Raw genomic sequence first — 20,620 nt, forward strand, 5'->3', positions numbered from 1 at the left:
GGGTCTTTGCTGCTGCTTTCCCTGCCTTTGGCTTTCCATGTATGCACATGGAAGGGTAAGGAGGTGTGCTGTCCTTGCCTTATGCTTCCACGTGGGCGCGTGGATGGTCAGGGGGATCCCAGAACAGAGCCATACCATCAAATACTGCAAATGGAAATAAAGTTCTTCTTTGACAAAAGTGTACGATGTCCAGACGTCCCGGTTTGCTATATCCCACTTAAGACCACCTTGTACCCCCCTAAAAAAGACAAAAACGTGTCTATTGTGGGTCTCAGAGCGTTAATAGCAAGAGAGTCCGTTCAGGGCGGGCAGGAGGGGAGGCGGATGGGTCAAACAAACACAAGACTTTCAACCAGGAGATTTAAATGGACTAAAAGGACTATTAGAGTGTTCATACTGGGAAGTTGATTTACCACAAAAAAAAAGATCCGCTGAGTTACAGATGTCCACAGACGTCTCTTTCCCAATGTAAGTCTATGGGAAAAAGTTTTTTTGGGCCCAATGGCATCACGTGATGGACATGGAAGTTGCAGTACCGCTGTTTGGCCACTACAAAAATGGGGATCAATGACCGGCGTTCTTCTTGGGGGCTTGACTACTACAGGCATGTGAGAAGAAAAATATCACAAGTAGGTGTGAACCAACACTTTCTCATCCTGACTCTTCACATACTGACGCTTTGTCAGACCCCTCGGCGTCGCTTTTCGGTCGCAGTAAAAACGTTCTTAATGTTGTGAATTAAAGAAAAAACACTTGCTTAGGTTTAGGCTACAAAACCTCCCAGGTTTAGGAAAAAAACAACATGGTTGGGCTTAAAACTACTGTTTTTGTAAAGTGAAAATGTGACTTGACGTTGTGAACACGGGACACAAACAGCGGTCTCCTGGATGAAAGCCTTGTGTTTGTTGGACTGTAAACTAAATGATGTTCTTTGATGAAACACATCAATGCTGGTGTTAACACGCAATCTACTGGTTAAAATTCTGTCTATATGAAAAAAAAAAAGTTGACGCCATCTAATCAGAAGCTAGGAGATGTTACAGAGCAACTCCTGCCAACATCCGTGTTTTCAAAATGATGCAGAGGGTGGAGTTCTGTTCAGACCTGGGGGTGAAGCTACTGTTTGATCATTAAAATGTAAATATAATGTAGGATAAATTCAGTCATGAGTATTTAACTGTGGCAAAGATCAGACCTGACATCCAGACGGACGAGGACCGGAGAACAAGACCAACACACCTGAGGTGAGTTCTCTTTGTGTTTCAGGGTGACAGAAAGGATCTTTAGAGGTTTTCGATTTCAGTTTAAAGGTCTCAACACTTCATCATCAGGCATAAAAGCTAAAAACAAACTGCACTTTGAACACTAACATTGTTATTTGATAAATGAAGCAAGATTAGCCAAATCTGAGATCATATTCTGATGTGCATTAAGTGTGCAATATCTTAACTGTGCATTAATCTCTCTGTATTGCAGCTTTTATTTTTTTTTCAACAAGTAGAATTTGAGCATGTAGTTATTCTTTAAAACTCTGAGTCAAAGAATTAAAAGCTATATCTGATTGGTCCCTGTTTCATCAGGTGATATTCCAGTTGTAAAGTGCTGTGAGAGTCAGTGAGCCCTGAGCCATGCGTCCTGTTGTGGTAACTGCCATCCTTCTTCTGGTGGTGCTGATGTCCATGTCGGCCTCTGCATACTGTAAGAGCCAAACAAAAACAATGTTCTACACAGAAAACATGAACACAAAACTGAAAGCATTTCTTTTTTCTGTGATACAGGGTATCCTAATGAAATGTGCAAGACCAAATATAAAACACCGTGCAACAAAGACATTGGTGGTGACAACTGGTTCCAGATGGATAACCGCTGTGTGAAGGCGTTCCACGATAACGCTCATTTGAGCTTTGATGATGCAGAGGTGATAAAAACAAACACACACACATCAGACTACAGACAGTAGATGTGACCTCATCCTGTTCAGACTGTCACTTGCCTCTCACAAGTACAGCAAAAGATACGAGGAAAGAGGAAACAAGACGTCCTTTACTCTCACGTGTAATCTGAAGTATATTCTGATGATGGAGGCACAGCTATGGAGGGTCATTTAACAGAATTAAAATTAAAAGGAAAATGGACAGTAGGCATGTCTTTGGCGAAATTTCCCTTTAAGACAAAAAAGAAAATTTGAAAGAGAAAATGAATCATCAAGATTTAAAGTAATCGTTTGTTTCATTTTCCTCCCTCCCTTTTGCATTTGCTCTTCTCCATTTGACATTGAACATTTTTTTAAGGGTGCTCTTGTGTATTCTCGCTGTTCAGAGCAGAGGTAAAGAAATGACAATGGCCTTTGTGATGGCGGGCCGGATCAACTTCCGGGTCGAGCAAGGAAATGTCAAATTAGGGAATTGGGATGCACCCATGGTGAAGTGTCAGTGAGGACTAATTCTCTTTATTTCTGTTGATTTCAGAAAGCCTGTAACCAGCACACAAGTGGAAACTCCGTGGGTCATCTGGTGTCAATCCACAGTGTGGTGGAGCTGTGTCAAGTGGAATGTGCCATGTTAAAGGTCCAGCCCGGAAAAGCTCATTACTGGATCGGACTCCAAAGGAAATGGGTGATCGTGGTATGTTTCTGTTCATTTTGTGCATCTAATGTATTTACAATTAAATCACCAAGTATCCAAGAAGGCAGGAAGCAGCCTACTTGAATGCAAAGACATGAGAGGCATAAACTGGGGCTATCGTAAACCATCTGACTGAGTGGATAGTTCATCTGATGATAAATGGATGGTTGGATGAACAAAATACACTTTACGAATGTCAGCAAACTACCCTCAGGTAATCCTTTGTTCTTCTTTTCAGGATGATGATGATGCTTATGATATTATGGTCTGGACGGATGGTACTAAGTCCGATTATTCTCACTGGGCTGGTTGGCAGCCGGACAACCTTCATGGGGAAGAGATGTGTGTTGAGATGAACTACTGGGGTAAGTAAAAGGCTCAAAAGGAGAGTTTATAATTTACTAGACATGAAAGTAGACTTTTGTACCACAGAGAAGAGAAGACAGGATGAACACTTTCATGATTCCTGGAGGATGAGGTAACACTTCATTTTACTGGTCCGCAAATTTCATGGTAATTAGGTGCTTCTCCAACAGTATCTACCAAAGCTGAAGTATCAGAGAGGTGTACACTGGATGTGCTTCTCAATCTGTCACAGACTATAAAAACAGAGCTGTAGAGCATTTTAAAAGGGATGATACAAGCTTTAGAGTAGCATAGTGTTATAGTACAAAGCAGTGAGTGTAGACGAACAATTCCTAGCAAGTTGGCACTGTGTACAGAAAACATGATCATTTCACCTGAGAGGCATCATTACCATTAACCTTGAAATCAACGACACTGAATCAAGTCTTTCCTGTTTTGTGTTTTCCAGAATGGGGACTCTGGAACGATGAGAAATGCTGGCAGAGGAAGGCCTATGTGTGTGCAGTGAGAGTCTCGTAGTTCAGAGTAAACATGAAGAGCTCCAGTTGGACCCGTCTGCTTCAAACTGTAACCGATGCAAACTTTTGCATTTACTGCAATAAACGTTCAGCATCAGCAAACATGTTCATGGTTCTTGTTTCTTTTCTGTTTGTATTCAGCAGTATGATAGATATAGCCACTGATCCACCGGTCCTAATGCCATGTTATTAGTAGAAAACACAAAGCTTCATCATATCAGTAGGTCATGTAGATGTCCTCAGGCCTGGACTGCTATGAAGTCGGTCAAGTTTGCTTGGGTGTGGCCCCCTGGCCAAACAAATCGCGGGCGACCCAGACTGACTTTACCGTCCTTCATAGTCTCTAGTTGGTTCAGTTTTAGGGTTAGAGTGAAGCTACAGATATCATATGAAACTAGAAAAACCTAATCAAAAACTGGCATGGGCATTTTGAAAGGGGTCCCTTGACCTCTGACCTCAGTCTTGAATCACATAAATTGGGTATCACTGTAAAGCTGAGACTCTTGTGGATCCAATGAGCCCAACTGTATTCATGTGTGATGATGTTAGTCCCCATAGTAGTGCTCTGTCTTTTATCTCTCATCTTTTGTGTCAGTCCCCCTGAAGTTGTTGTATTTTATCTTCTTTAATTTATTTCTAATATTATTAATAATAAAGTAGATGAAGTAAGTCTGTATCAACTACAACTTGTGTGTGGCAAGGCTCAGCTTGTTAACATCACTGTTGGGAGATGCTTCCACCAAGTGGCCGCCAACTGTCATTAAACAGTGGGATGCCCAATAACATGGAGACGTTTGAGCTGCAGTTACATGTGTCTGATTGGTCTGTGCAGTCGCTGAAAGATGGGTTATTTGACCATTGTCATATGTGTCGTATCACTTTTTTAAAATCGTGTGATAAAGTGATTACAAAACAGATGAAGACAAGTGCAGGGACATGTAAAAAAAACAATATTTATATAAAATACATAAATAAATATATTAAATGAGCATTATATATATATATATATATATATATATATATATATATATATACACTTATACACTTATTATTGTTAGTATTGTTGTTATTGGTATTATTATCATAATGTCATCATCACTATTATTATTATTATTATTAATATTCATTATTATTTATATACGTGTGTATATGTATTAATTTATACAAAATATCTGTATATTTATATATTTATTTAAAATAAAAATTTAATATATGTTTTTCAAATAAATAAATAATAAATATATATAAATAAATAATAACAAAATAATATATATATATATATGTATATAGTTTTTACTTATTATTGTTAGTATTGTTGTTATTGGTATCATTATCATAACGTCATCATCATCATCATCATTATTATTATTATTATTATTATTATTATTAATAATATTAATATTAATATTCATTATTATTAATATATATGTGTGTACATTTATTTATTTATACAAAATATATCAATAAATATATTAAACATATATATATTTATATATATGTATATAAACATTATTTATTTAAAATAATATATATATATATAAATACAAATAAATATTTATTTATATATTTAATATATAAATTAATATATATTTAATATATTTATTCATATATTTTGTATAAATACATATGTATTTGTATTTATTTATTTAAAATTATATATATATAGGCAACTTTCACCATGTGTTTTTAATTGTATGCTCATATGTTATGTTTAGTGGAGTAGAGGCAGCACTTGTTCATCTTTTCATTCATTCTTGGATTAAAACACGTTCACGAGACTGTATTTTTAAGAGAATAAGAGCAAAAACAAATCTTTAACAACACATAAGTGCGTCATTGCTTTTATTTCGATGACCGGAAGTTTGCCGTGTCCTCTCCTGACTCTCTGTGCGTTGTCTTCTTCCAGGTACCAACTTAGTGCTGAGGCCATTCTCGGTCACAGTTACTCTCAGAGTCGTGCGTAAGAGGATACCCTCTCCCAGGCCCAGGTTTTACGCGTCTATTTTAATTATTTATTTCCGTGTAAAACTGCAGTCTTGATATAAAAACATTGATGGTCGATAATTTCGCCCTGCGTTGAGGGCCCCGGGGAGAACTGCAGAAGAAGGATTATAAAGTCACATCCGTGTTTGTGTTTATATCCAGAGACATGGCTCGACCACGGCCGCGGGAGTACAAGGCAGGAGATCTGGTTTTCGCTAAGATGAAGGGATACCCGCACTGGCCGGCGAGGGTGAGTCTGGGATGCGGCCGGGCTGGGAGCGCAGGGAGGCGGGGTGGCTTCACACAACACAGCCGCTGATCGGTGCTCTTCTCTGGGTAAACACAGGAGAGGATGCTGCACAGCTCGGCTGGCTGGCTGGAGCTCATCTCTCCATCATCTCCACAGACACAGTCTGCTCTGCGTAATTGTCTCACTGAAGACCTGAGACGTCCATTAAAAAAAAACATTTTGTTCAACGCAACATTTTCAAAAATGATGATAACATTTGATTTGGGGCTCCATTTTCTCAACACGTTTTTCCTGCTCCATGCAGCTTTGCTTTAAACATGCACTAAAGGTAGATAGTGCATGTTTAAATGTAGATAGTGCATGTTTAAAGGCATGTTTAAAGGTAGATAGTGCATGTTTAAAGGCATGTTTAAAGGTAGATAGTGCATGTTTAAAGGTATGTTTAAAGGCAGATAGTGCATGTTTAAAGGCATGTTTAAAGGTAGATAGTGCATGTTTAAAGGTAGATAGTGCATGTTTAAAGGCATGTTTAAAGGCAGATAGTGCATGTTTAAAGGTATGTTTAAAGGCAGATAGTGCATGTTTAAAGGCATGTTTAAAGGTAGATAGTGCATGTTTAAAGGCATGTTTAAAGGCAGATAGTGCATGTTTAAAGGTATGTTTAAAGGCAGATAGTGCATGTTTAAAGGCATGTTTAAAGGTAGATAGTGCATGTTTAAAGGTAGATAGTGCATGTTTAAAGGCATGTTTAAAGGCAGATAGTGCATGTTTAAAGGTATGTTTAAAGGTAGATAGTGCATGTTTAAAGGCATGTTTAAAGGTAGATAGTGCATGTTTAAAGGTAGATAGTGCATGTTTAAAGGCATGTTTAAAGGCAGATAGTGCATGTTTAAAGGTATGTTTAAAGGTAGATAGTGCATGTTTAAAGGTAGATAGTGCATGTTTAAAGGCATGTTTAAAGGTAGATAGTGTATGTTTAAATGTAGATAGTGCATGTTTAAAGGCATGTTTAAAGGTAGATAGTGCATGTTTAAAGCTATGTTTAAAGGTAGATAGTGCATGTTTAAAGGCATGTTTAAAGGCAGATAATGCATGTTTAAAGGCATGTTCAAAGGTAGATAGTGCATGTTTAAAGGTAGATAGTGCATGTTTAAAGGTAGATAGTGCATGTTTAAAGCTATGTTTAAAGGTAGATAGTTTATGTTTAAAGGTAGATAGTGCATGTTTAAAGCTATGTTTAAAGGTAGATAGTGCATGTTTAAAGGTAGATAGTGCATGTTTAAAGGTAGATAGTGCATGTTTAAAGGCATGTTTAAAGTAAGATAGTGCATGTTTAAAGGTAGATAGTGCATGTTTAAAGGTATGTTTAAAGGTAGATAGTGTATGTTTAAAGGTATGTTTAAAGGTAGATAGTGTATGTTTAAAGGTAGATAGTGCATGTTTAAAGGTATGTTTAAAGGTAGATAGTGTATGTTTAAAGGTAGATAGTGCATGTTTAAAGGTAGATAGTGCATGTTTAAAGGCATGTTTAAAGGTAGATAGTGCATGTTTAAAGGTATGTTTAAAGGTAGATAGTTTATGTTTAAAGGCAGATAGTGCATGTTTAAAGGTATGTTTAAAGGTAGATAGTGTATGTTTAAAGGTAGATAGTGCATGTTTAAAGGTATGTTTAAAGGTAGATAGTGTATGTTTAAAGGTAGATAGTGCATGTTTAAAGGTATGTTTAAAGGTAGATAGTGTATGTTTAAAGGTAGATAATGCATATGTAAAGGTATGCATGTTAGGTAGATCGTGCATGTTTAAAGGTAGATAGTGCATGTTTATCTACCTTTAAACATGCACTATCTACCTTTAAACATGCACTGTCTACCTTTAAACATACACCATCTACCTTTAAACATGCACTATCTACCTTTTAAATATGCACTATCTACCTTTAAACATACCTTTAAACATGCACTATCTACCTTTAAACATGCACTATCTGCCTTTTAAATATGCACTATCTACCTTTAAACATACCTTTAAACATGCACTATCTACCTTTAAACATGCACTATCTGCAACCATCTTGGACTCTAACCACTGGCGCACTTTACACTTACTTTACACTATACATTCTATATACCACTTTATAGACTGCACATATGCACATATTATATTTATTTATTGTACATACTACATTTATTTATTGACGGACTGCACACACTATGTTCACCCATTCACTCTGTATCTTTTATATCTCTATTATTGTTTTTTTATAATTTTTGTATACCTTTACCTCTCCTGTGTTTCACTCTGTTTGCTGATGTTGCTGCTTTGACACCTGAATTCCCCTCTGGGGATTGATAATGGTTCATCTTATCTTATCTTATCTTATCTTATCTTATAAGGTTGTAACGCATTTGTTTTTTGCATGTTAATGATTTCATCCATTAATTACTCCAACATGTGCTTTTTCATTGTAATGTTTGCATTCAGCTGTCACACAGGGAATAAATGAGCCAGTAGTTGACCTCAGGTAACCCGCAGCGTCTCTGATTCAACACTACTATCAATACACTCCTCTCATTTACAATATATAATGTCATGTATTATTATTATTATTATTATTATTATTATTATACACTATAGCCACATAATAGCAGACAGAGTATGGCCTCAAATTCAATGGCGCACAAGTGCTGTCATGTTGGTTAGGAGTTACTGTCAGCTTCCATTTGTAACCTCTAACAACAAATTACTTGGAGCATCTCTTTACTATTGTATATATAGTACATATACTTTATTGTATATGTATGACAAGACAAATAAGCCCATGTCTGTGTATATATATTTAATAACACTTCATTTTACAGGTAGATAAATATTGAGGTAAATATTGGGGTAATTTGGCAGTAATTCCAAAGAAATTTCGAATAGGTTACTTGCTAATTATCAACTAATTACCATGAAATTTGCGGACCTGTAAAATTAAGTGTTCACATATATTTAAGGTTATATGGTAGACATTAAAGCTGCAGTAGGCAGTATATATTTTTGGCATCATTGGGCCAAAATTCCATAATAACCTTTCAGCATATTGTAATTCAAGTGTTCTGAGAGAAAACTAGACTTCTGCACCTCCTCATGGCTCTGTTTTCAGGCCTTAGAAAATCTAGCCTGTGACGGGAGACTTTGACCAATCACAGGTCATTTCAGAGAGAGAGAGTGTTCCTATTGGCTGTTCTCCGGCTGGTGGGCGGTGCTTGGTATTTCCTCAACTTGATCTCAACATGGCTGCCGGGTCACAAACTTTCTCATTTTACAGCTAAGCCGTGCACTACAAGATGATTCTGAAAACATTTGAGGAGAGGAATAGGCATTAACGTAACATAATATTGATTCATATTTGATCAGCGCTGCCTAGTTTGACCATTTGATCGGAGTTCGCGACTGATTGACAGCTGCTCAGAGATGGCAGACTCCAGATCAGCTCTGATTGGTTGTTTTCCTCCGGTATGTGAAATCCTGTAGATGTCATTAGGAGCACCGGAGAACACAGAGGAACATGATTTTTTTCAGATTACCTGTCTCATGCACTACTGTCAGGATATAGTGACCGTTTTATAAAAAAAAAAATTTCAATCATATTTGCTCCATTAATGCCTACTGCTGCTTTAACAGATTACTGGTCATCTACAGAAAAATATAATACATATTGAGTAACAGTTTCTCTCTCCCTGTCCTTCAGATTGATGAGCTTCCAGAAGGAGCTGTCAAACCGCCCGCCAACAAGTACCCCATCTTCTTCTTTGGGACCCATGAAACGTAGGCACCGTATTTTAGACTCTAATAGATTTTGACATTGCTGCTACATGAAGTTTCTTGTGTATAAATAGGACTCTGTATTTTAATATAAACATTTTGATATCCCTCCCAAGGGAATTCTTTTGTCAATACCTTAGTTTAGGCTATATCAACATGTTAAGAGTGAAAGTGAAAGTGAACTTCTTGACCTTGGAAATAAGAGTTGTATAACCTTGTTTGTATAAGCAAACACTTTTTAAAATAAATGGGGTCAGCTATGGTTTTACTTCTAGATAGATAGATAGATAGATAGATAGATAGATAGTTAGTTAGATAGATAGATTGATGTACTTTATTGATCCCAAATTGGGAAATGATTGTGTTACAGCAGCAGGTTATCCAAGCAATGCACAGGAACAGAACATCAAATGTCCATGTCAACACTAAAGAAATATATCCATAGAATACAAAATATAAAGAATATTGGAATACACTAAAAATTAACCTGACTACTACAACTATCCATCCATCCATCTTCAACCGCTTATCCGGGATCGGGTCGCGGGGGGCAACAGCTCCAGCAGGGGACCCCAAACTTCCCTTTCCCGGGCCACATTAACCAGCTCTGACTGGGGGATACCGAGGCGACTACTACAACTAGCATAAAAAAAATCGAAATTGTAAACATAGAATAACCCACTATATACATTAGCAAGTGTGCAAGATACTATATGCATTAGCAAGTATGCAATAACATAGATTAGCAAGTGTGCGAGATACTATATACATTAGCAAGTGTGCAAGATACTATATACATTAGCAAGTATGCAAGATACTATATACTTTAGCAAGTGTGCAAGATACTATATGCATTAGCAAGTATGCAATAACATATAGATTAGCAAGTGTGCGAGATACTATATACATTAGCAAGTGTGCAAGATACTATATACATTAGCAAGTATGCAAGATACTATATACTTTAGCAAGTGTGCAAGATACTATATACATTAGCAAGTATGCAATAACATACTATATACATTAGCAAGTGTGCAAGATACTATATACATTAGCAAGTGTGCAAGATACTATATACATTAGCAAGTATGCAATAACATACTATATACATTAGCAAAGTGTGCAAGTTACAATGTTTTGTTTGTAATAAAAAATTAACTATAGAGCTGAGAGTTCTCTGTTAGACATCATTTGTTTTTCCAGACTGTTTTAGTACTGGTAGTAGTAGTAGTAGTAGTAGTAGTAGTAGTAGTATTAATAGTAGTAGTAGTGGTAGTAGTAGTAGTGGTAATAGTAATAGTAATAGTAGTAGTAGTAGTAGTAATAGTAGTAGTAGTGGTAGTAGTAGTGGTAATAGTAGTAGTAGTAGTAGTAGTAGTAGTAGTAGTAGTAGTGGTAGTAGTAGTAGTAGTGGTAATAGTAATAGTAATAGTAGTAGTAGTAGTAATAGTAGTAGCAGTAGTAGTAGTGGTAGTAGTAGTGGTAGTAGTAGTGGTAATAGTAATAGTAGTAGTAGTATTAGTAAGTGTCTCTCTCCCTTCTTTAGTGCATTCTTGGGCCCAAAGGATCTTCTGCCCTACAAGGAGTACAAAGACAAATTTGGCAAGTCCAACAAGAGGAAAGGCTTCAACGAGGGCCTGTGGGAGATTGAGAACAACCCCGGAGTCAAGTTCACAGGCTATCAGGTCAGTCGGCAGTCTTTTGTATCTGTGGTCCAGAGAGGAGACATGAGGGAGACAACAGGAGAGATGCCAGACAGACTTGATGCTCAACAAAGCCACATTGTTGCCTCACCAAAAGTGGAAGACGCAACTGAAAGGGCTGTTAGTGTTTGCTGTAAGAAAGATACATTTGTATCCACCTTATTCCTAGCGATTGTATTAAAAAAATCTATTAAAACATGTGTGAACACCACCTATTACACCTCAAACAGGATAATGTGATCATAGCTCTGCCTTTTACTACGGAGGGATGGGAGGACGGCCTGAAGAAGTGGCCTCAGATAACCTACACTAGCATATTTAACTACGTTATTGACTCTACAGACGGTGAAGCGATGAACAATCTGAAAAGGTTTTGTTTTTTTCTACACACAGATAACCGTACTTAAACTAGTTTTAGTCTAACGCTGCCCTGCAGTCCATACCATAATCTGCCTTACATTTTAAACTGTACAGAAAACAGTGAAAGTAATTGACTGTCATTAAACCAACGCTACAACGCTGTGTCCTCCCTACACATGAAATCATACCTGATGATCTCCTGGCGCTGCTGTCTGTCCTTTTTAAGGAGCCGACGTCTCTTCTCCACTGCTCTTTCGTAGCCTAACCACAAAGTAGGATACGGGTTTTCCTCCGTTGGCTTTTTGTCGACTAAATGAAATGAGTATACGTAACGTTAAAGGGTTTATGGTGGTCTCTTCAAGTTTAGGTTTCTCAGCCACATTCTTCTGGATTCCTCATCTGTAGGTCGGCGATGGAAACAATCCCTTTTTGTTTTGGGTGCATCTGTTCAAAAATAAAGCAGGATTTGCTAAATTGAAGGTGAATTACTGTTGCTATGGTTAGCCTATTGGACTAACTAGATTACTGCTACTACCGCTACCTCACCGGAAGTTACCCCCATAATGGTTGCTACAGTAACACCCCCGAGAATAAGGTGGATAAACTCTCAGTCTCACATTTATAAATTTGAAGTATCAGTTTCTGTGGTTAGTTTTGCAAAAAAAAAAAAGGTGGACATCTTTCGTACACAGGCCATCCAGCAACAGAGTTCATCAGAAACAGAAGAGGGAGTAAACGCTGCTGACGGCAGCAGCGAGGGTGAGGAGGGCGACTCCGTTGAGGAGGAAGATGACAAGGAAAAGCTGAAGGCAGACAAGACCGCATCCAAACGGAAAAAGACGGCCACCGCTAAGGTACCTCACTTCAGCTGGTGAACATACTAACTCAGGAGGGGGGGGGGCGGATGACAACTCAGGTCTAATAGGAGCACTGAAGGTGATGTGCAGCCAGTCTAGAAATTATATGATCAGTTCAGAGGCTAGATTTTATGAATTTAGAAGCAATCTTTCATGTCATGTTTTCTTATTGGATACTTAGCATGAACAGTGCTTTGGAGTAAAGGTTGGGAAACGATGATGTACAAACAGGTTGATACTGGACTCTCTAAAGGGCTCACTCAGTATACTTCAAACAAACCAGTTCATACACTACACCTCTAAAGGTAAATGTGTTCATGTCTGTTCCAAATGACCACACATGCATGAGTGCATGATTAAAAACCTGCCCTCCCCATTGCACTGGGTGACATGTTCCGTCATAACCATGAACACACACACTGTAGTTTATTTTGCAGCAAATGTGGATTAATCTGCCACTGAATATGATCCCCAGCAAATGCTCTATTTCCTCCTGTTTGAGCAACATACTGTGTATCTGATGCATATTTTTAGAGGGACGTATAAAACCTATGAGCAGTTCTTCAGTGTATTGGGATACTCAGCTGTTCATGGACACAATATTTACTGTTCCAGTTAAGGATTTGTTGAAAACAGCAACATGGCTGATTCCTTTAGTGTTTTTTTTTTCTGCTGAAATTTAGACTATAGCTTCACTGTATGACATTTTCATTCCAACATGCTCTTTAACAGCCTCTGTTCCCGATGATTTTACCGTATTCATCATTACGGCGTTCTCTTCTGTTTGACCTTGCCTTTATTTTGAAAAAAAAAAAATCTCTGAGGTTTGAAGGGATGGAGTGCTGCAGAGCACTGCCACACTGTGTTACTGTATTAGTGCGTAAGCCATTGCTGCTGTAAATGGAAGCAGGTTGAAAAAGACACATGCATCCTGCCCCTCGCTTAGCAACCACTGTTGCCTAGCAACTGGGCTCCATTACGCACAGCACATGTGGTGCATCCGAAGGAATGTGGCGCTGTTGTGGAGAGGTACGCTGATGTGTGTGTACAAGAGGTACAGCTGAGAAAAGATTAAATGTGATCTCTGTATTTATGGGGTGGTGAGAGGTGGGAACAATCATTTGGTTGTTTTCAACGGCAACCTCTCACACACACACACACACACACACACACACACACACACACACACACACACTGACCAAAGGGAAAATTATTTAAAATGGAGCTCTTAAAGCATTTAGCATTGGGATGGGATAGGTTGTGCCACTGCTACTACTGATGCATTTTTGCATTTGCTACCATGTAGATGGTGACCATATACATTTAGGTATCTTCACATATGAAAAATGACAGCAGACTTTACAGATGAAATATAATTAATAATGAATTAATGTCAAGAAATATATATTTGAATCGGAATTTTGTGTGAAGACCAAATCTTTACTCCACTTCAGAGCAATTGGCCTGAGAGAAAAATTTATAGTGATGATAATTGCATCATATGAGACTAAAAACCCTCATGTCATACTAACTTGTCAGGAAGGAGGCTAAATAACGCTCTAAGCTTATGCCAAATTTTGGCGAGGAAAAAACTGTCATGGCCATTTTCAAAGGGGTCCCTTGACCTCTGACCTCCAGATATGTGAATGTAAATGGGTTCTATGGGTACCCACGAGTCTCCCCTTTACAGACATGCCCACTTTATGATAATCACATGCAGTTTGGGGCAAGTCATAGTCAAGTCAGCACACTGACACACTGACAGCTGTTGTTGCCTGTTGGGCTGCAGTTTGCCATGTTCTGATTGCAGCATATTTTGTGTGCTAAATGCAGTACCTGTGAGGGTTTCTGGACAATATCTGTCATTGTTTTGTGTTGTTAATTGATTTACAAGGATAAATATATACATACATTTGCATAAAGCAGCAGATGTGTCCACTCCCATGTTGATAAGAGTATTAAATACTTGACAAATCTCCCTTTAAGGTACATTTCAATCAGGTAAAAACTGTGTGATTAATTTGCGATTAATCGTGGTTAACTATGGACATTAGTCTATAAATGAACTACACCACGGTGGCATGGGCGTGAGTATACACAACGAGGCTGTAAAGGAGGACGAGTCGGCTAGTAGTCTCATTTAGCTTCTTGTTAGCAACCACCTTTTCAAAGACACACCTTGTGTTAACCACAGACCTTATTTCAGGCATCTAACTAAAAACCCATTGACTTCCTGACGACGGAACCGGAAATGCTAAAATGCTAACTCATTTCCGGGTTTTCGGACTCATTCCTGCAGCACTCTGTATATTATAGCAAGCGACGGAGAGCCCAGCATGTCGTTCGGCGGTGTAACAGTTAATAGGGGCTCATTACACTACACAGAGACTCCTTATAGATGTGTTGTCACAGGGGCACTGTGTGCAGAGGAGTCATCTAAGCGTCCTTTAGAGTCTAAATGCTTATTGTCCTAATCTAACTGTGTTGGTCTATCCCCTGCAAAGCATGACGTGCTGCTACTCACATTTTTAGAAAATTCTGACACTCAGCAAGTGTTCCCGCATCCTGATCTGTGTGTCTGTAGCAGAAATCCTCCAAGCTGTCGAGGATCTCGTCTGGAGAGGATGGCCTGGAAAAGGACGGGAAAGATGACGACCAGAAGAGCGGCTCAGAGGGAGGAGACGCCGACAATGACATCATCCAAAATACCACCGGCAGTAAGGTGGGATTCATAAACGCCGACATATTTAGCACTCCAATGGTTCATTAGGTGGGGAGGAACAGGCCGCAGTTTAAAGGTTAATGTTCCATAATCGCTTTGCTTCAAATCTCACAGTTTTCTGACCTGAAGGGATTTTGATGTTCTGCACCTTTTTATGCCTCTGTGCTGTTTTTTGGGTTGTCTGTCCATCCGTCTGACCCTTTTTCGTGAACGGGATATCTCAGGAACACCTGGACTGAATTTCTTTAAATTTGGCACAAATGTCCACTTGGACTCCAGGATGAACTGGTTGGACTTTGGTGGTCAAAGGTCAAGATCACTGTGACCTCACGTCCTTCCGCAAGGACAATCACACGATTGTCCGTAGTTAATCATGATTAATCGAAAATGAATCGCTCATTTTTTATCTGTTCAAAATGTACCTTAAAGGGAGATTTGTCAAGTATTTAATACTCTTATCAACATGGAAGTGGGCAAATATGCTGCTTTATGCAAATGTATGTATATATTTATTATTGGAAATCAATTAACAACACAAATCACTGACAAATATTGTCCAGAAACCCTAACAGGTACTGCATTTAGCACACAAAATATGCTCAAATCATAACATGGCAAATTGCAGCCCAACAGGCAACAACAGCTGTCAGTGTGTCAGTGTGCTGACTTGACTATGACTTGCCCCAAACTGCATGTGATTATCATAAAGTGGGCATGTCTGTAAAGGGGAGACTCGTGGGTACCCATAGAACCCATTTACATTCACATACCTGGAGGTCAGAGGTCAAGGGACCCCTTTGAAAATGGTCATGCCAGTTTTTCCTCGCCAAAATTTAGCATAAGTTTGGAGCGTTATTAAGCCTCCTTCACGACAAGCTAGTATGACATTAGGTTCTTTAGGTTTTCTAGTTTCATATGATACCAGTATTTTCGCTCTAGCTTTAAAAAACTGAGCCCGCTACAACATAAAAATCACAAGTTGCGTTAAAACAAACTTGCGTTCACGTGTTATTAACGCGTTAACTTTGACAGCCCTAATTCACACTTCAAAAATCAGAAAAGTGCCGTTCATTTGTGGAGATTATCTTACCGAATCCAAAACCAAAAGGAACAATCCCATCGGCTTTTTGTCGAGGGAACCAGGGCGTTGCTAACTTCCTGGTTGGCCTACAAAAATACGCCATGCCTGCAGCACTCTGTTGGTTTTTGTTGTTTTAATTAACTTGATTAATAATGTTTCTTTATTATTGTGTCCCCCCAGAACCAGCTGCTCATAGAAGAACATTAAAGGGAAGAAAGCATTAAAGGGAAATCATTCTTTGTAGCTGTGATGTTGGAAAGGTGAATCTACAACATGATTTCTCATCAGCACCATCTACTGGCTGCCATCGTCACCTCCACTCCTCTGTTGGACCTCCAGTATGTGTTTGATGTACCCGTACCGATATACTGGTATCACGTGGATGCCAGGGTACAACTGGGCATTATGTCACACTGTTTTTTTCAGCGGTTAAACTGAACGCCAAGGGGCCGCGTCGGTAATCAAAGCCTTCGTCATCTTGAACTCTCTAAAATAGACAGATTAAGATTTTTAATCACCAGTGACTCTGAATGCTTGTGAGTATATATTGATAAATAAACGTGAAGTATAGGATATTTAAAGGGGCATTAAGTACTTGACTTGATTATTATGGTGTTCTATCGGCAACAATTAGGCATTGTGATCATATTAGCTGTGTTTATATGGAGCCTTTTCTCTGCTAGGCTCAGACTATAATAGCCCAATCAGAATACAAATGTTTGAAATTGTAAGGTTTCATAACCTGTAATAAGTGACATTTATTTGTTAAGCAATTGGTGGGTGGTGTGGGTGGCTCCCTTTGACCCTTTTAATAACTACAAGAGTAGAACTGAATCACTGGATAACACAGCAGTAATGTCCATCTCTTTCAAAGGTTTTGTTGTTCACGTCAGAACTATTATTTCTGATTATCCTGCAGCACATAAATTATACTCTACCGAAACAATAATTTAAAGCCTTGTCAAAAAAACTCACCACTAGATGCCGCCAAATCCTACACACACTGGCCCTTTAAGTTTACATAATAACTAGATGACTTTGTGACAAACCCACTACAGTTAAATTTCTAAGATAATAATGAACCGATAACTTTATTAGGGCTAATAAAAGCTCCAAAATTGACAAATAGGATGTGAAATGGTTGGCTATATCTCTCAGAGTGAAATGCGAAACTGTTTTCGGGCATGTTAATCCTCTGAGACCCACAATGGACCCGTTTTTTTCTTTTTTTAGGAGGGTCCAGGGGGTCTTTATGGGGAGATAGCAGGTCAACCGTAGATGTCACATAGAAGTAGTGTACATCATCTGAAAGCTGGGAACCTGAAAATTAATTTGAATTTAAAATGAATTGGGAAAGTGTATAAGGGTTTAAAACATTATGATCAAAGTATATGGTGGCCATCCCCATGCTCTATTATGTCTCATAAGTTGTTGCAGCAATTTTTGGGTTGATACCATTTGTTACACAGGTTTGGTGCTAAATTTAACCATTTTTTTCACTCGAGAATTGATCAAAATTATCAATATTCCCTCCTAAATACCACATTAAGACACCAAGACCTTGAGGAACACCTTAGAAAAAGACATGCAGTGATTTGGTATCAAAAACTTTTGAGATTTCTGCAAGAATTGCATTTTTTGGAGATTGGATGGCGAGCACTTCTGTTGTGTAAACTGCTCAGAAACCCCCTTATTGTCAATCTAGCTAGGAAAGCCATCCATCCTCTGAATGCTCTAGGTCTCTTGATTGTGGCTGTAAAGTTTCATGAGGCTGTGATTATCCTAGAGGTCACCACAGGTCATTTTATACAGTGAGGTCACATTTCAAAGAAATGGTCTCACTACAATTAAATGGTTACTATGGGGACTAACATCATCACACATGAATACAGTTGGGCTCATTGGATCCACAAGAGTCTCAGCTTTACAGTGATACCCAATTTATGTAATTCAAAACTGTTTAGGGACCCCAGTATGCAGAAATATTCCAACACACCACTTTTAGAATAAGTGAAAATAAGACATCTATACTACATTCAAAACAATGCATGGTTTTTGCCCCGAACTGCATGTGATTATCATAAAGTGGGCATGTCTGTAAAGGGGAGACTCGTGGGTACCCAGAGAACCCATTTTCATTCACATATCTTGAGGTCAGAGGTCAAGGGCCCCCTTTGAAAATGGCCATGCCAGTTTTTCCTTCCCAAAATGTAGTAGTATTCAGTAGTAGTATGTCAAACTCTCAAGTACATCACAGTAGATTACTTACTGCCTCTTTAATTAATGTTGAAAAGTGACTTGTTATATGTCCTCAGAAAGTCAATATTACAGTAGTTTATAAATTCTGTTACAGTAAAAATACAGTATTTCTTCTCTGTACAGTTTGTGACATGATATAATACAGTCGTGGCACATGTAGATGACGGTGGGTTGGAGTGGCTCGTGTTCTTCCCAGTACTTCATAATCACACATAGTATAGATAGCCATCAATCAGTATTTACACTGGCCCATGCATACCTATCTGTATCGTACCACTCATGATCACCTGTCACTGTGTACAAATACATTTGATAAGACTTCCATATATATACTCTCCTACCATCTATGATATATGTTGGGTATTGCAGTGTACTGATCACTCTAGTTGTAGCTTGGAATTGCTTTTTTTTTTTACCAGGATAATTATGGGACGGGGTGTTATGGGATATTCAGTCATTAACTGTCATAAACATTATCCATCACCATATATGTTACTCTTTTATGTAACCAGAAAAAGACAAAATGGAAATACATAGATAAATGTATGAAGTGTTGTGCACAACTGGGTTACACATTGTAACTCAAAATTAACTATCTCTCTGTATATTTGACTTTTGTTGTAGAATATAGGACCACTATTCTACTCGGAACTGCTCTCTCTAGGTAAAAACAGCTCCATCTTTTTATGGAAAAACGTGATACATCTGTTCTTCTGTGTATCTGTGAAATAGATCACTGTATATTTCAAAGCTTTTTATAGTGGCATGCTCTACTGTTGTACTCCAGATCATTCTTATATGAAAGTATCCATTGGTTCTTAGTTTAAAAATCAGATATTTGTTAGTTTGTGTGATGGACTTGGAGGAAAAAAATCCACTTTTTTTTTTTTTCTGTTGCCTCGTCTCAATGTCTAAACCTGACGGTAAACTGAACCACATCAGGAAGAGCTGTGATAATGGTTTTCATCTGAAATGTTGTGAATACAGAGTTTACTTAGATTGATTAAAGATGACACCAGACTCTTTCTCTCTCTGTGCCGGTTGCCTTTACTTTGCTTCCGCTAATTGTTGTCATGAGATTATAGACCTACCGTATATTTATTTTTTGATGATAGCTGATTAAGACACTTTCTGTATGTAAACTCATGCTTTTTTAATTTTATTTCCTTCAAATCTTTGTTATGCTCGTATTTGGAACATGTTTTGCATTTTCAAGGTTTGTAATTTACTGTAAACTGTTTTTTGCTGTTTATGGACGAGACTTTTACAAAATAAACTCATTGGAATGCAAAGTGAGGCCGTAGTGCTCATTACACGACACAAAAACAAAATTGTTAACTTAATTAAATCAGCTGTACTTGTAAGCCTCAGATGCACTTTAGCTCATCTGTGATTTGAGCTAATACTAAACATTACCATGATAACTATGGAGGACCACAAGAGTCACGTAAATAGTAATAGAACATTTAATTGATTAATAACTAGTACAATAAAAATAGTCATTAATAAATATGTTTACAAATTAATGTATTAATCTATGAATAAATGGACGAAAATTACAAAGTATTTAATTATTTGACATTTTAATGGGCAATAAAAAAAATTATGAAAAGAATTTACAAATGAAATATTAATCCATAAATAAGTAGTTCAAATTAAAAAGGGATTCACAAAAAAAAAAACACCTTAAAACAGTCAATAAGTACATCATTTAAAAAAACATTAATGAATTCATAAATAAATAATGGAATTTAAAATTGAAAATGCAGTTTCAAAAGAGAAATAAATAACTGGCTTCACAAATTTAATTAAGAATACCGGTTTTAATCAGGCATTTATTGTCCATCAGTTCTGAAAATATACATTTACCCGTAAACTGTGGCAAGATATTTGTAGATTTATCTTGGAAAATATTATCTGTGACTTTGAACTTCTGCTGTAAAATGTATTTTTTGATTTTTTTAAGATTCAACACAATATATATCAGAGAGAATATTTTCTTATCAATCTCATTATCATTGTCACAAAGTTTTACATTCATAAATGCAAATTTGCGAGAGTTAAACCTCACTTTTATGTTTTCAAGAAAG

At 37.6% G+C, this 20,620-nt stretch overlaps 2 protein-coding genes across 5 annotated transcripts; both read left to right on the plus strand.

Annotated features, from left to right (window-relative positions):
- Nucleotides 1–1,183: 1,183 nt before the first annotated feature.
- On the plus strand, nucleotides 1,184–3,616 carry LOC119478256 (C-type lectin LmsL-like). 2 transcript variants are annotated; one of them, XM_037752870.1, is made up of 6 exons: nucleotides 1,184–1,244; nucleotides 1,581–1,698; nucleotides 1,779–1,918; nucleotides 2,469–2,624; nucleotides 2,863–2,989; nucleotides 3,439–3,616. In XM_037752870.1, exons 2-6 carry the CDS (start codon nucleotides 1,629–1,631, stop codon nucleotides 3,507–3,509), a joined length of 564 nt encoding a protein of 187 aa, XP_037608798.1. In that variant the 5' UTR covers nucleotides 1,184–1,244; nucleotides 1,581–1,628; the 3' UTR covers nucleotides 3,510–3,616. The 2 variants fall into 2 exon arrangements, with proteins under 2 accessions (XP_037608798.1, XP_037608807.1); XM_037752879.1 differs by having other exon boundaries at nucleotides 1,204–1,244; nucleotides 1,578–1,698.
- A 1,771-nt stretch (nucleotides 3,617–5,387) lies between these two features.
- On the plus strand, nucleotides 5,388–17,588 carry hdgfl3 (HDGF like 3). 3 transcript variants are annotated; one of them, XM_037760322.1, is made up of 6 exons: nucleotides 5,388–5,741; nucleotides 9,475–9,551; nucleotides 11,095–11,233; nucleotides 12,304–12,465; nucleotides 15,053–15,190; nucleotides 16,452–17,588. In XM_037760322.1, the coding sequence occupies exons 1-6, from the start codon at nucleotides 5,658–5,660 to the stop codon at nucleotides 16,476–16,478; spliced, it is 627 nt and encodes a 208-aa protein (XP_037616250.1). In that variant the 5' UTR covers nucleotides 5,388–5,657; the 3' UTR covers nucleotides 16,479–17,588. The 3 variants fall into 3 exon arrangements, with proteins under 3 accessions (XP_037616250.1, XP_037616258.1, XP_037616264.1); XM_037760330.1 differs by having other exon boundaries at nucleotides 15,056–15,190; XM_037760336.1 differs by having other exon boundaries at nucleotides 5,729–5,827.
- The last annotated feature ends 3,032 nt before the right edge of the window (nucleotides 17,589–20,620 follow it).

This window comes from Sebastes umbrosus, chromosome 2, assembly GCF_015220745.1.
Source record: "Sebastes umbrosus isolate fSebUmb1 chromosome 2, fSebUmb1.pri, whole genome shotgun sequence".
NCBI lineage: Eukaryota > Metazoa > Chordata > Actinopteri > Perciformes > Sebastidae > Sebastes > Sebastes umbrosus.